Genomic DNA, 14,993 nt, shown 5'->3' on the forward strand with positions numbered 1-14,993 from the left:
TGGGGGAATGTGAGGTGGTGAATTGTGGAATCTGGGGGGGAGAAGAGAAAGAGTGGATTGCTTGGTGGGGTTTAGAGAGTTGTTTACCAGGAGGGAGGTGGAGTTCGGATTAGTATTGAGTAAAACCATATGCTTATGTGCCTTAAGAAGAAATCTTGTTAATCTTGTTAGCTTTGTTATCTTTAATAAATACTTAATTTGGTTTACCAAAGGCCTGATCCTTGGCTGGAGTTTCACAGACCAGAAGGGAGGGTAAGGTAATGACCAAGGCTGAAGGGGAACTGTAACAAATGGTGGCAGCGGTGAAGAGAATAACAATACCAGTATTCAGAGTCTCTGGGAATACTAGTATTAGGACGTGACTGGTGGTTGCCTAGCTGGGGGATCTGTTGAGATCTGTGCTAGAGCGGATAGGTAAACCATAAGAGAGTGCGGTCCGGACTGGTGGAGTCCCTGGTGGTGCCTAGAGACAGGCAGTAACCACGAGCAGGTAGGAACCTGACAGGGAGAGCCAGGGAAGGACGCATCACAGTCTTCTGAATCCTTTATTGGGTCTGTTTTCAACCTAAAAGTACCACATTTATTGATTGAAAATATTTATAGGCTTTTTTCCCAACCTTCATGATATTAAACAACACAATTAGATGCAGTCATAAAAAAGCCCATAAACTACTAAAATTATGAAATATTTGCAAAAATGAAATGGTTGTAACTGCATGAAAATACCAGGAGATTGACCCCTTCTCTTGTCTAAAAGCAGGTTGTTACCAATGCGGTAAAAGCCCTGCTTCTCTCTTGTGAAAGTTCTAACTGATTGCAGCCAGGGCATGTGAAGTCAGCCTTGATCACCCAACTACGACTAGTGTGCAGGGTTGCATGCATGTACACACACCGTGGGTGGCCTTTTCTACCTTTTAAATAACTGAAATTCTAATCATACAACAATCTATGGATTTAACTTATGCTTAGACTAGCCACTCACTGATGAAGGGATCAAGAGCTTGAAACACATGAGAATTTCTCATTGCTAGACAATAAATACTCTTTTCTAGCTGCTTTTTGCGGTTGTTCAATTCCTCAGCTTCCCTGTTTTTTAGTTGTGTTTATGTGTTAAAACTATGATAAACATCTGATTACAAATTCATGTTGAGACACGTTGAGAATTTCACTAGTAAATTTTGTGTCAGGTCTTTCCAGCATTAAATACCATGTTTCTTGGCAATAACTTGATTCTGAATCCCTTTTTCTGTTGCTTTAGCTTGACTCCTTATATTCTCAGAACAGTTCTCCTGTGGCAATTGTTCTGTCTATATGTTACATTCCTTGCAATAGCGTTTCACTTCTAGTAGCCAGTTAGTTACCAAGTTAGTTAAAGCAAACAGTTTGTGACAGTCAGGTGGTATTCAGTGTTGTCACTCTGTGAATGGAAACAGACTTTTGTCTGTTAAGCTCTTTCCGTTCATGGAGCACCAATGTTGGATGCTGCTCATAGTTTTCAGAAGGACTGTAGAATATGCACATTATTCCTTCTTCCTCTCTCTGGATAGGCTACTAGAGAAGCCATTAAAGAGCAATCATTCCCCCAACCTTTGCCATATGATATCTTAAGTATTTGAAATGAAATGGGGAAAGTACTGGTAATCTTAAGAGGGCAAGTCCTGTAACTATAGGCAAATGTCAACTTCCTAACCATTGCCTTTGCCTTTACAGTTCTGTACCTGAACACTTGTTTGGGGGCATAATACACAATGGCCTAGCTGCTTTTGGGTATGTGTGCAGTGCCTTTACAAAAATCTCTAGCAAATACGGAATTAGGGATACATCCAGGAATGTTTTTCGGAAGGAGTTGCCACTTGCTTTGTAATTAGGCCTTACAAAAACATATAATTCTAACCAGAGCATACTTTGAGACAGAACCATTTACAGTTAAACATATTTCTGTATTTTTTACTCTTGAAAGAGTGTGCATATCCTTTTTGAGCAGAGCTACTGGATACTACATAAAACACAAAGATTTTTTAGATAGGCTAAATTGTGCAGGCTTCTGTGTGTGAAGACTAAACAAATGAAAGTGCCTCTACTGAGTTAGACCATTGATCCATGTTTTTTAGTATTTTTCACTTCAAATAGTCAATGCCAAGCAGAGGTCTTTTTCAGCTCTGCTGGAATGTAAGGGACAACTGTTCTTTATGTAAATATATTTCCACTAATTATGACCCTTCCCTTAAGATGGTGGACTACGTAGACCACAAAATATGTACACATATTACCAAACACTAATCACATTCAGCAGATATAATCTGTTGCAATATGAAAAGGCTAGTAAAAATTAATCTGTGTTGTAAAAAGTTGTTGGCCAGTTATATATCAATTTATCTGCCTCAGTTTTGTTCTTATTGATGGGATTGCTTTATTCTACCAAAGATACTCAGTTCTTCTGTAGAATGTCTCCTATCAATACACATTTTGTATAGATACCCAGAAGAAGGAAGCAATGTCAAACAGGAGTGTCAGGGTCTCAGGGGGTCTTAGACCCCTTACATTTTTGGGAGCGGGGTCCCAGTCGGATCCCTATGTCTCCAGCATCCTACAGGCCAATCAGCATGAAAGGCGAGTGTGTTAGCCACTAAGAAGAGTCTTCTAACATGTTTGCTTGTCCTTTCCTGCCGATTGGAGCCCATCAGGGTGAAAGGAGGTGAGTCGCTCACTGAGAAGACTCTTTTCAGTAGCTAACACTCTCCCCTTCCATGCTGATTGGTTCCTAGGGACGTCTGTTGTTGTGGGAGAAGGCATTAACAAGGATTTCATTCTCAACCAAGCAGCAAAAAAGGGTGTGTGGCTGTGACTATCATGAAGGGACTCTGCACTTATGAATTTGCCACTATATGTAGTACTGATGTCAAATTACATAACAGTGTACTTTAATCAGCATAACATCATAAGATCTTTCTTTAGGAGTGTTGCAGAGCCAGGTTTTTTGTTCTGATTTATCCAAGAATCTGGTCATGGCCTATAATTGAGTTATTGTGGCATTTCCGTTTCTTGCCCAGAACCTCTGGTGCACATGGACAGCTAGGCCAGGGGATGTTGCAGCCAGAGTGCCTCTTCTAATGGATGCCCTGGAGTCACTCTGATTTTTGTTGTCAGGGAAGAAGGGAAATGCTGAAACCTTTGCCTCATTGCTACACTATGAAGAAGGGGACTGGCTTTGCCTGTCACTTATATCACTAAAAGTGGTGGCTTGGTCTTGGTTGGGAGGGATAGGAATGGAGATATGATGGAGATCTTCTGGACCTTCACATCACTGCTATTGCCTGGGGACAGGAAGCTACTTTCTGCAGGAGAAGGAGGGAATTAGAAACTAAGCAAAGCCGCTTCCACCCCGTTTGGCAACTCTGTCAAACCCTAGAAGGTCAGCATTAACATTCAGTAAGCCCCTTGAGTCAACCCCTTGAGATTAGAAAGGTCTGTCTTTGGAAATATCTTGTACTCCACGTACTTGGGCCGCTTTTTGTACCAGACTATTTTTAAATATTGAAATATAGACTCTGGCTATTAAGATATGTGAAAACTAGGTTTTTGTCTGCTTACACAGGGATAGCCAATATGGTGCCCTCCATATGTTGTTGGACTCCAACTCCCATCAGTTCTAGCTAGCATGGCCAATGGTCAGGGACAATAAGAGCTGTAGTCTAGCAACATCTGGAGGGTACCACATTGGCTCCCCAGGCCTTGCAGCCTCCAGTGTGTTTTTTAAAAAAGGTATGAAGAGTATTTCTATTAACTTCATTGTGCTTTTTGAATTCTTAGGGAAGCTATGAGGAACTATTTAAAGGAGCGTGGTGATCAAACAGTCCTAATCCTTCATGCAAAAGTTGCACAGAAATCTTATGGAAATGAAAAGAGGTAAGAAATATTTTAGGTATTGTGAAAGGAACTGTTGTGCTATTTTGAAATTGTAGGGAAAAGATAGTGCATAACAACAGTCCTCTGCTGCTCTAGAAGAACTTTAGGCAACTCACTTTCCTCATTTTCTCCAGATTTCTGAAGTGTCATTTGAAAAGCTGCATTAAATCTGTGAAATTACTTCTTCTGGATCCTTGTACTTATACAGCGTAAGCTTGGGTTGAGGTGCCTTTTTGAAAAAGTCTTGATTTAAAAGGAAGTTTGCATCTAACCTGTCAATAAAACTACTCTAGTGCTTTGTGTGGAGCTCCACCTAGTGTGCATTTAAAGGCTTGGTTAGTGTTTTGAGGTTCTTCATCTGACCAACCACAAATGCTATTGAAACCTTTATAGTTTTTAACAAATATGTCTTATTATTATTTTTATTTTTTTAATTAATTTGTATACTGCTTCATACTTTAAAAGAAGCCTCTGAGCAGTTTACACGAAAAAAATCAAACAAAATTACACATTTAAAACAACTTTAAACATTTAAAATAAACCATCTTAAACACTTACATCTTAACATTAACAGTAAACATCATAAAAACCAAATTATACACTGAAGACAATACAAAACATTTTTTAAAAATCTTAAACATTAATGTAACATAAAAAAACTAAAATAATAAATTATAATCACTACTAACAGATTAAAACAGATAGCAGCATCACTCCCACTTCTGCTGCTACCACCCAGACTTCACGCTATCACCAAAGTTGGGGCAACACCACACATTCCCCACCCCTGGAGCTCCCTTCTCTCACCAGGGAGCACACACAATGATTCCACCCCCACACAACACCCATAACAACGGGGCAACACTATCATCCTGAGGATAATGCACAAAGTGATCTGCAGCAGCACAAGTTGAATGTCCTTGGACAGGGATATGAAGATGTATTGTGTTGAAACCATCCAGCGACTATACTTTTCTTTCCCACCAGTAAGCTGGCACACTCCATTAATGCCTTACAGGCCAGAATCTTGTGCTCAGGCTGCTTGCCCACGGGTGAGAACTGCAGGACGAGAGTCCTTTCGCTCTCATCCTTTGGCTCGCGCCAAGGGCTTGTGCCCTTGCCAGGCTGAGTTTAAATAGGCACCCGGAGAGAGGGGAAAAACAGCCTTTAGTCAGGGTCCCAGCTGCACTTCCTGTCATTAACACACATGCTACCAGCCCCTTTTCAATCCAGTCTAGTATGTCCCAGTGAAAAACTGGAGTGGAGATGATTCTGCAGGCAACTGTTGTATCAGTTGTGATATTTTAGATAGAATGTTATCTCCCAGTTAAATCCTCCTTCCTGAAATAATTCCAATTTCCCCCTTGCTCCTGTAGCTTAAAGATCTCTAAATGTTGTAGGCTAAATTGTTATGTTAATAATAATAATAATAATAATACAACTTTTCATAAAGAAATATGAATGCTTAGGGAAAGATATATCTTGAGTATGGTTAGAAAATTGGCCTTAGCTTTATGTCTGAGCAATGTGATGAGCATCTTCTAAGCTGTGGAGGTGGTGGTGGGACATCTGACCAGTGAGCTGGGTGTCAGGACCAGTGACCTCCCTGACCAACAACCTTCCCTTCTTGGCCTCACTCCTTGCACAGCAATTGGATGTTTACAGCTTCCATTGTTGCCAATGGAAGTTGTTTCTAAGCCTAATTGCTATGGAGGGGTGAAGATAATTTCCAGGGAAGGGCACAGCTAGGGAGAGTAGGGCCAACTTCTCTTTGCACACTTCAGTGCACCCCTCAAATATTCCCCCCCCCCAGCAATTCAGCTCAAAAACAGCTTGCATCGTGCCAACAAACCAAAAGCTGTGAAGGTGTTTTTAAAAGCATAGGGAGGCAAAGGAGAGGGACAGTTACAGAGAGAGAGAATGGGAAAAAATTAAAGGGGGGAAGAGAGAGAATGGAATGAAATGCGTGAATCATAAGAACTGGGAAGGATGTTTCCTGCCAGTGCAGGAAAAGTACTGCTATAGCATGCTGATGGGTGGTCATCCATACTCTTCTTAATAACCTCCAGTGAAGGAGAGTCTGAAGTAATGTGGTTGGGTATGTGGGAGAGAGAATGGAAGGAGTGATTATTGTGCCCCATCCCCTTTTGACACTGGCCCTGTCCACTATTGGCCTGTGGCCCTGACAGCTTTCCCCCTAGGGAATGGGTTCTTAGGGATGGGGAAGGCTCTCCACTCCTGTCTTAAGTCCATCTGTCCTCTGTGGGAAAGTTAAGTACATACTTGATTTCTCTGATGCAATTCAGCTGGGCTTAGAATTGCTTATCTTCAGCTAGTAATATGTAGCAGTGCAGATAACTTGGTTGATTGATTTTGATTTTTAGTTGATTGCTACCCAAGGGTCTCCAAGTGACTGACAACATAATTAACACCAAAATAATATACCATACATAAAACAAAAATAAAACAAAAAATAACCACCCCCACACAGCCACAGAAAGCTTCAGCAGCACGCTAATCCTGGCTGCCAAAGCAAAATAGAAATTCCTCACCTACCCTCCAGCAGATACAAAATAAAAATAAAACACAAAAATAAATATAAATGCACACCCAGCCCAAGGTCAGGTGTGTTACTCTGGGGATTTTTAACCCCTCTGCATCCAGGCAGGAGTCTTGGCCTCAAAGCCAGCTGCTGTAACCAGTGAGGGAGTCAGGGCTGACTCTTGTCCCCTTTCAGAGAGGGCACTGGCAAAATGCAGAGCCGCAGCTGGGGGCAAAAAGTTTGCTCTGCTGGTGTTCCAGCTACTGCAGCTCTCCTGTTGCTGCTGGGGGTCGAAGACTCAGCCTGGAAAGTTATCCTTCCCCGCTCAGGAGTCTTGGCCTCGAAGGCAGCTGCTGCAACTCAGTGGGGGAGTGGGTCTTCCTCCGGGGTGGGCTGATGGCTCTCCACTCCTAACAGGGAGGACAACAGCAAATGCAGAGCAGTTGTCGATGGCAAGAAAGTTTGCCTGCTCTGCAGATGTTCTGGCTGTTGCACCTCTCCTGTTGCTGCTTTTACATTGATATGAAGCCAAGGCTGCATATATTCTTTAATTTCACAGGCACACCATGTTGATTTTGAAGATGGAGTTAAGTATCCAAGGAATTTAAGATTTCACTTTTAAAACGATGTATTTCTTCTCCTTAAAGCTGTAGCGATAGCTCTTCAAAAATGTGAGAAATGCCTGGTGAATCCTTGTGGATGGGGGTTCAGTGTCTTCATAGTTGCTTTCTTATGACTAAGCATGAGCAAAACAAACTATACAAAGTTAGTAAATATCTGCAAAGTCCTTTACTTCATATAATTTATACAGGTCACAGAATCTAATTTTTCTTGGTGCAGATTCCGTTTAAAATTATACTTGTATTGTATAGAATGCACACAACCTAATACTCAACTTTAACAAAAAGCATTAAACTGTAACCTAACATTCTGGTCTGTCCTCAGGTTTTTCTGCCCCCCTCCTTGTGTCTATCTTATGGGTAGTGGGTGGAAGAAAAAAAAAGAACAGATGGAACGGGATGGCTGCTCTGAACAAGAGTCTCAACCATGCGCCTTTATTGGGATAGGAAATAGTGACCAAGAAATGCAGCAGTTAAATCTGGAAGGAAAGGTAGGATGAGTACAAATGTATATCTTATAGGCGAGTTCACAGATACACTGAAGACCTTCTGAGTCGTTTTTCAATATGCATTATATGACAATAAACCAGGTCAAGAAGATAAAAGCATTGAATATGGATCTCCTCTTTAAAGAGTAAGCCATTGAATGGCTCACTCTTTTCCTTCTCAGTAAAATGGATAGATACTGAGGCTGTACAAAAAATGATGGGTGGCTATGAGAATTTAATAATATATGTAAACTTGTTGAAAGCATTGCCTAGGGACCCCCATGCATGCCTCTTGCATGTTTTGTTTATGAGCCTGATTTTTCTAAAATGAGAATTCCAAAAATAGATACTTCTAAGACCATTCCAGGTGCTATTAGTGCAAACAAAAATGCAGTCAAACATGATGTACTTCAGCCCATACAAATTCTCTGAATTCAACAGCCATACCTTTGAGAAGCTTGTTAAAAAATAATAGAGTTCCCTGAAGTGTTTGAAAAGCTCAGTACATGTTTTAAAGCAATATGGAGAGACCTCATGAAAATAGTTTGTAATATTGTTGATAGATTTGCAGCAACTTGGAATTGCTTTCTAATTTCATCACCATCTCTAGATGTCATGGAGGATTAATTGTAGTATCATAGAGTTAGCTTTTCTCAATGGAGGAGCATTTCACTACCTAACCAAAAAATATGAAAAAGTAGAACAGAATGGTGCCTAGAGGTAGTTGCCTCTTTCTTAGGACAGTGGTTCTCAAACATTTTCCTTCCACAGACTATTTGAAAACTGTTGCGTATCTTGGTGGACCATTTAATGATTTTTCAGCCTGTTATCACAATTTGAATCCGTTGTGGTAGATGCGGTATGATTTTTAATTGTATTTTTGCAGACACACTGCGGAACATCTGAATAAAACTCCTGGATGACTGGTGGTCTGTGGACCACAGTTTAGGAACCCCTGTCTTAGGGCTTGTTAATTCATTACATTGTAGGGAGATCTCTCAGTCCAGTGTGAGTCTCATCCACCCTTTCTACATACTGGTCTCCCTGACTACATTGTCAAAACCTTGCTATCTTCTTAAAAACAGAGTGATCAGGGAGATACATACACCAGCCAAGTTCACTCACTACTTTTCTCTTCATGGTGAAGGGGAAGGGCACGTGTACTCCCAGAACACATACCACATTGACAATTCCTCCTAGAATATAATGATTTGAAGCTGTAATTGGTCATTTTCATCTCTCCCCCTCCAACATGACTCTTGAGAACGTCTTACGAATTGGTTCCTATTCTTATCCACAGAACTATTGCACAGCTAAAACCTTGTACATATCTGACTCTGACAAGCGAAAGCACTTCATGTTATCAGTAAAAATGTTTTACGGCAACAGCGATGATATTGGCGTGTTCCTCAGTAAACGAATCAAAGTAATCTCCAAACCTTCTAAAAAGAAACAGTCGCTGAAAAATGCAGATTGTAAGTATTGACTTTGTAAACTCCTTTGTACAGTACAATGGCACCTTCATTTGTATGTAACAATTTTAGCAAGAAAAATGCCTCTAATCTTATAGAGGGGGAGATGTGTAGCAAGAGCAATGCTAACATATGATAGCTTGGCCTAGAAATTAACAAGGACATAAACTACTATAACAAATACATCAATGATGCCTTTTAATTTTTGACAAGGTATTTAACTTTAGCTGCCACCACAACATTCTGGAACACTTACAGAACATTGGTTGCTGGGCTGAACACAATTCAGACTATGGGGAAGATGAAATGAGTGAATGTTATGCCACTTAAATACTCCATTGTATACAAAATTACATAGACAAGGTTCTAGGTTAGCTTTGGGTTTGGGGGTTGTTGTTGTTTTTGCTAAAACACTCCAAGTAGTTTTCTGTTGTAAAACAGTGGCTTGTAAATTAAGAGATCTGATAACAGAAGGAAGATTTTTTAAAAACAAATTCAAGGTCTCAAACTTTCATAGGGTGACTTCCAGTGCTATGTGAGTGAATGTCTGTTTGTATGACAGGACTTCTTCCTCTCCTCCCACCCTGGTAGCCTCTCACACCCCCATCTTTTGAGCAGTTCACCTTGCCCTCAAGCAGATTGGCAGGGTGTGGTGGGGGGTCTGCAGATGGGAGGGGGAATCTGTTCCACCACTGGTGTCCATTCTGCTGGCGGGCACTTGGATTTCACCAGCAGTGTTACATAACTAATCACTAGGTGAAATGGTCACTGCAGGAGACCTTCCTGAGAGGTGTGAGAGCCAAAAGGCAGTTGGTTCCAGCCAAGCACATGAACAGGGCCTTGCTGTCTCACAATGAACCATACTGGTGCTTTTCCTGCTTCTCCTATAAAATGCAAACGTGGAGCTTGTAACGTGCATATGGTCAGATCCATAACCCTGCTTCATAATTTGCACCCAAAGAGGGAACTGCAGGAGTGGGTTTTAGTCTTGTATCTGAAGTATTTAAAATAGGTTTGGAATAAATATGTAGCTATAAGTTAATAGAGTTGCTACCTGGAATTCATATTACACCCATGAGTATTTAATGCAGATCTCTCCAGCATACAGTCTAGTCTAAAGGCTAGCACATTTCAGTCTCTTGTTTGTTTGTTTGTTTGTTTGCAGTATGCATTGCATCAGGGACAAAAGTGGCACTATTTAACAGACTTCGGTCACAAACAGTTAGCACGAGATACTTGCACGTAGAGGGAGGAAATTTCCATGCCAGCTCGCAACAGTGGGGAGCATTTTACATTCATCTCTGTAAGTAAAGCTTACAAAATTGGATATAGTAATAATGTGATTGCTTTTGGAATTTATTAATCTTCTTGCATACTAAAACCCCTTTATTTTCTGTGCAGTGGATGATGATGAATCAGAAGGTGAAGAATTCACAGTTCGAGATGGCTACATTCATTATGGCCAGACTGTCAAACTTGTTTGTTCAGTTACTGGCATGGCACTCCCAAGACTGGTAAATTTAATTTATTCAGTGAAACAATTATTCAGTTTTATTTTATTTTATTCATTTATTATATTTATATCCCACCTTTTCCCCAAGGAGCTCAAGGAGAAGTACATCTCTGTGAGATAGGTTAGGCTGAGAGTCTGACTGGCCTCAGGTTGAGTGGGGATTTAACACTGGTCTCCCAGATCCATGTCTAACACTCAAACCTCTATACCACAGTGAATTTCTACTCCTTCAGTTGCTATTTTTTAAAGATACTTCTCTTATTAAAGAATAGAGAACTTGCTATACAGGCTTCAATCCATCTTCAAAAACTACCAGACTGCCTATGCATGTTACTGCTGTGGAATGGTGTGATTTTATTCTATGCTTTCATCTACAGTTAGTTCTGCATAAGGTATACCAGTGTAGAACAGTATAAGACACAGTTTAAAAGTCTAAATCCATATTTTAGGTTCCCTACAGAACCTTTAGTGCTTAGATTAAAATGTTTCCTGTAGTTGGCTAAGGTGTAAGTACAATAGCTTCATTTAAACACAGACAGTGTATCTAGAGTTAGTGTATCTAGATATACAGTGCCTTACAAAAGTACTCACACCCCACACCAATGCTCTCATATTACTGAATTACAAATGGTACATTGTAATTTCATTCTGTATATTTTATTTTGAAACACTGAAACTCAAAATCAATTATTGTAAGGTGACTTTGGTTTTATGTTGGGAAATGTTTGTAAGAAACATAAAAAACTGAAACATGTTGGTTGCATAAGTATTCAACCTGCACACATTAATAGAGCCACCTTTTGCTGCAGTAACAGATGTAAGTGTTTTGGGGTAGGTATGTCGGAAGGATTTTGGCCTTTTCTTCTTGGCAGATTCTCTCCAGGTCTTTCAGGTTGCTTGGACGTCCCTTGTGGACCGCAATTTTCAAAGAGTGCCACAGATTCTCAGTGGGATTGAGATGAGGACTTTGACTGGGCCACTGTAGGACATTCACCTTTTTGTTCTTGACCACTCCAAATTTTGTTTGACCTTGTGCTTGGTATCACTGTCCTGGTGAAAACTGAATTTTCTCCCAAGCTTCAGTTTTTTAGTGGACTGAAGCAAGTTCTCTTGCAGTATTTCCCTGTATTTTGCTCTATCCATTCTTCCTTCGATTTTAACAAGGTGCCTAGTCCCTGCGGATGAGAAGCATCCCCAAAGCATGATGCTGCCACCACCATACTTCACTGTAGGGATGGTGTGCCTTGAGGCATGGGCAGTGTTAGGCTTGTGCCACACATAGCGCTTTCAGTTTTTACCAAAAAGCTCTGTCTTGGTCTCCTCTGACTGCAAAACCTTTTCCCACATCACAGCTGGGGCACTCATGCTTTCTGACAAACTCCAGATATGCTTTCACAGAGTACTTTTTGAGTAACGGCTTCTTTCATGCCACCCTCCCATACAGACCAGTGTTATGCAGAGCTCTTGATATGGTTGACTGGTGCACCATTACTCCACTCCCAGCCACTGAACTCTGTAGCTCCTTCAAAGTGATTGTTGGCCTCTCTGTGGCTTCTCTTGCAAGTCTCCTTGTTCAAGCACTGAGTTTTGAGGGATGGCCTTTTCTTGGCAGTGCCTGGGTGGTATGATGCAGCTTCCACTTCCTGATTATTGATCCAGCTGTGCTCACTGGGATACCAACACTTGGATATTAGTTTGTACCTTTTCCCTAATCTATGCATTTGTATTACATTATCTCTCACTTCTGTAGAATGCTCTTTGGTCTTCCTTTTCCTTCAGATCCACAGCTGTCCCAAGTGGGGTTTTTATCCTGACAATGTGACAGCAACTTTAATGGTTCACAGGTGGAGGCCAGTGGTAAGGTAATTGTGTCCTCGATAGGGCAATTTCTTTCATTTGTGTAAAGTGGGAGCTTCCACAGCACAGGGGTTGAAAACTTATGCAAACAGTACGTTTCCATTTTTTATGTTTCTTACAAATATTTCCCAGCATAAAACCAATGTCACCTTACAATAATTGATTTTGAGTTTCAGTGTTTCAAAATAAAATATCATACAGAACAAAATTACAGTGTACCATTTGTAATTCAGTAACATGAGAGTATTGGTCAGGGTCTTGAGTACTTTTGCAAGGCACGGTATCTAATGAATCCCTCAGACACTTTTTTGATACCAAATATATTCACGTACAAATTCACCACTGGCCGTTTTCAGTGTATTTCAGTACAAAAAAATGACATGCATTTGGATTCTCAGTGTGTTTTCTGTGCACTTTATCTACAGATCATTCGGAAAGTAGACAAACAGACAGCATTACTAGATGCAGATGATCCAGTGTCACAACTCCATAAGTGTGCATTCTACCTTAAGGATACTGAACGAATGTACTTGTGCCTTTCCCAAGAGCGAATTATCCAGTTTCAAGTGAGTTATTTGACAAAGCATAATACTGCACACCAAACTAATCTTGCTGCAGCAGTGCCCAACCAGGGAATAGAGTACAGGAGGTTTCGTTTTCTGAATTACAGCTGTTGAAAGAAGCATGGTGACAGGGCTGAACAATTCTTAGGTCTTGGATCAGGTTTGCACCTGCTAAGGGTGCTGGGAAAGGGTATGTGTTTACACAGGGCCATGGAGTAGCAGTCTTCAGGGCTATGCAGGTGGGTCTGCATTGTTCTCCTGGCTTCCCAACACCACGCACCACTGCCACTTACTGGGAGGGGGAGGGCCAAGGCAGCTCAACATAGTGTGGGTGTGGCATCAGAAGTGTCTGATTGGCTCCATCACTGTGCCAGACTCCTCACTGCCTTGCCCCTTCCTCTCTCAGTAACTGTCAGCGACACATGGTAGCACTACACGGTGACCCGACTGGCCACTGCTGTGCCTTGTACAATTGCACACATTTCTTGCAGATTGGATCTTTGGTTTGGGTTTGTTTGGAGGTTTGTCTCCTCTTGTGAAATGTTTTAGAAGTCGCTGTAAAGATGCAGATTCGTGCACAATATAGCAGACTTCAGGAGCTTGGAGCTGTCAGGGTGATGCAGCGCTGCCTTGAAACAGAAACTCATGTTGCTAGCTGTTAGGAATTGGGGAATGAGACAGAGGGCTAAGGGAAGCTTGTCAGAAGGAAGCAGGGACTGAAGAGAAGATGTTAACCAGTGGGGGAGTCATGGTGGCCCTCCAGGTGTTGCTGAACTACAACTGTCATCATTCTTGACTATTGGCCATATGACTAGAACAAATGGGAGTTGGCGTCCAACATCTGGAGGACCACAGGCCCCCCACCCCCAATATCTGCATATTGGGCCTAATAGTATAACACTGTAGCATTGCATTATACTGAGCTTTGCCTTCAGTACAATGCAGTGCTAAGCAGTCTAATTTTAGTGATTGTGAAAGACAGCTGAGGGAGTAAACCCAAGTATATCTCTGAGGGCCTAGCTTGCTAACCCTGCAGGTGAAGCCAAGTGGTGTTTATAAGGAGTGAGTGATGCGTGCAAGGGGGGAGGAGCCCCTTTCCCCAAGCCAAGGCTTCTTGATGTTTTTCAGTCAATGCATTCCCCAGATTAAAACAAGGTGGTGTGCTTTTTGGACATGAAGTATTCTTAGCAACCTAATTTTTTTTCTTTTTTTAAAAGGCCACTCCATGTCCAAAAGAACCAAATAAAGAGATGATTAATGATGGAGCTTCATGGACAATCATTAGCACAGATAAAGCAGAGTACACATTTTATGAGGGAATGGGACCTGTCCACGCTCCAGTAACACCTGTGCCTGTAGTAGAAAGTCTTCAGGTGAGTTGATGTTTTTTCTTGGAATTTATTTTTATAAGGTGAGATACAATATAACCTTGGCACATGAAGTGTGAGTGTTGACCTTGTGCAAGCAGTAGAACAAGAGGTAGCACACAAAGTTAACTGTCACCAAGTAGATTAATAGCAGTTGTGCAAGAGGTTCTGCAGTGTCTGTTGCAAGTGCAAGACACCCCTTGGATTTGGCTGTTGTGCTATGCTAAATATGGGTCTCCCGGAGTTGTACGATGCATACAATAGGAACATGGAATGTGAGAAGCATGAACCAGAGAAAGTTAGAAATTGTCAAGCAAGAAATGGAACGCATCAACATTACAATACTTGGTGTGAGCGAACTAAAATGTACAGGAATGGGACATTTTCAATCAGGCAACTACAAAATATTGTATGCAGGAAATGAGAAATCAAGAAGAAATGGGGTTGCTTTAATAGTGAGAAGTGATGTAGCAAGAGCGATTAGGAACTACAACGCAAGGTCTGAGCGAGTTATATCAATGAGATTAAATGGGAAACCTATCAACATAACCATCATCCAAGTCTGTGTTCCGACGGCAAATGCAGAAGAAGAGGAATTGGAGAGATTTTATGCAGAAGTACAGGAAGAAATTGATCACACACCAAAACAAGATGTGCTGATAATC

General features: G+C 41.2%; 1 protein-coding gene across 5 annotated transcripts in view; it reads left to right on the forward strand.

The window, feature by feature from the left end:
- RBPJ (recombination signal binding protein for immunoglobulin kappa J region) overlaps nt 1–14,993 on the forward strand; it is an 80,074-nt gene that overhangs the window by 52,324 nt on the left and 12,757 nt on the right. For 4 of the 5 annotated variants that reach the window (XM_061584161.1, XM_061584159.1, XM_061584158.1 and 1 more), the window contains exons 3-9: nt 3,811–3,906; nt 7,394–7,559; nt 8,857–9,031; nt 10,194–10,331; nt 10,430–10,542; nt 12,824–12,964; nt 14,179–14,334. In XM_061584161.1, coding sequence (XP_061440145.1) covers nt 3,818–3,906; nt 7,394–7,559; nt 8,857–9,031; nt 10,194–10,331; nt 10,430–10,542; nt 12,824–12,964; nt 14,179–14,334 — 978 coding nt within the window. In that variant the 5' untranslated portion in view covers nt 3,811–3,817. Of the gene's footprint in view, nt 1–1,710; nt 1,768–3,810; nt 3,907–7,393; nt 7,560–8,856; nt 9,032–10,193; nt 10,332–10,429; nt 10,543–12,823; nt 12,965–14,178; nt 14,335–14,993 lie in introns of all 5 variants that reach the window. The other variant, XM_061584157.1, reaches the window with a different exon arrangement.

This window comes from Rhineura floridana, chromosome 9 (assembly GCF_030035675.1).
Source record: "Rhineura floridana isolate rRhiFlo1 chromosome 9, rRhiFlo1.hap2, whole genome shotgun sequence".
Lineage (NCBI taxonomy): Eukaryota > Metazoa > Chordata > Lepidosauria > Squamata > Rhineuridae > Rhineura > Rhineura floridana.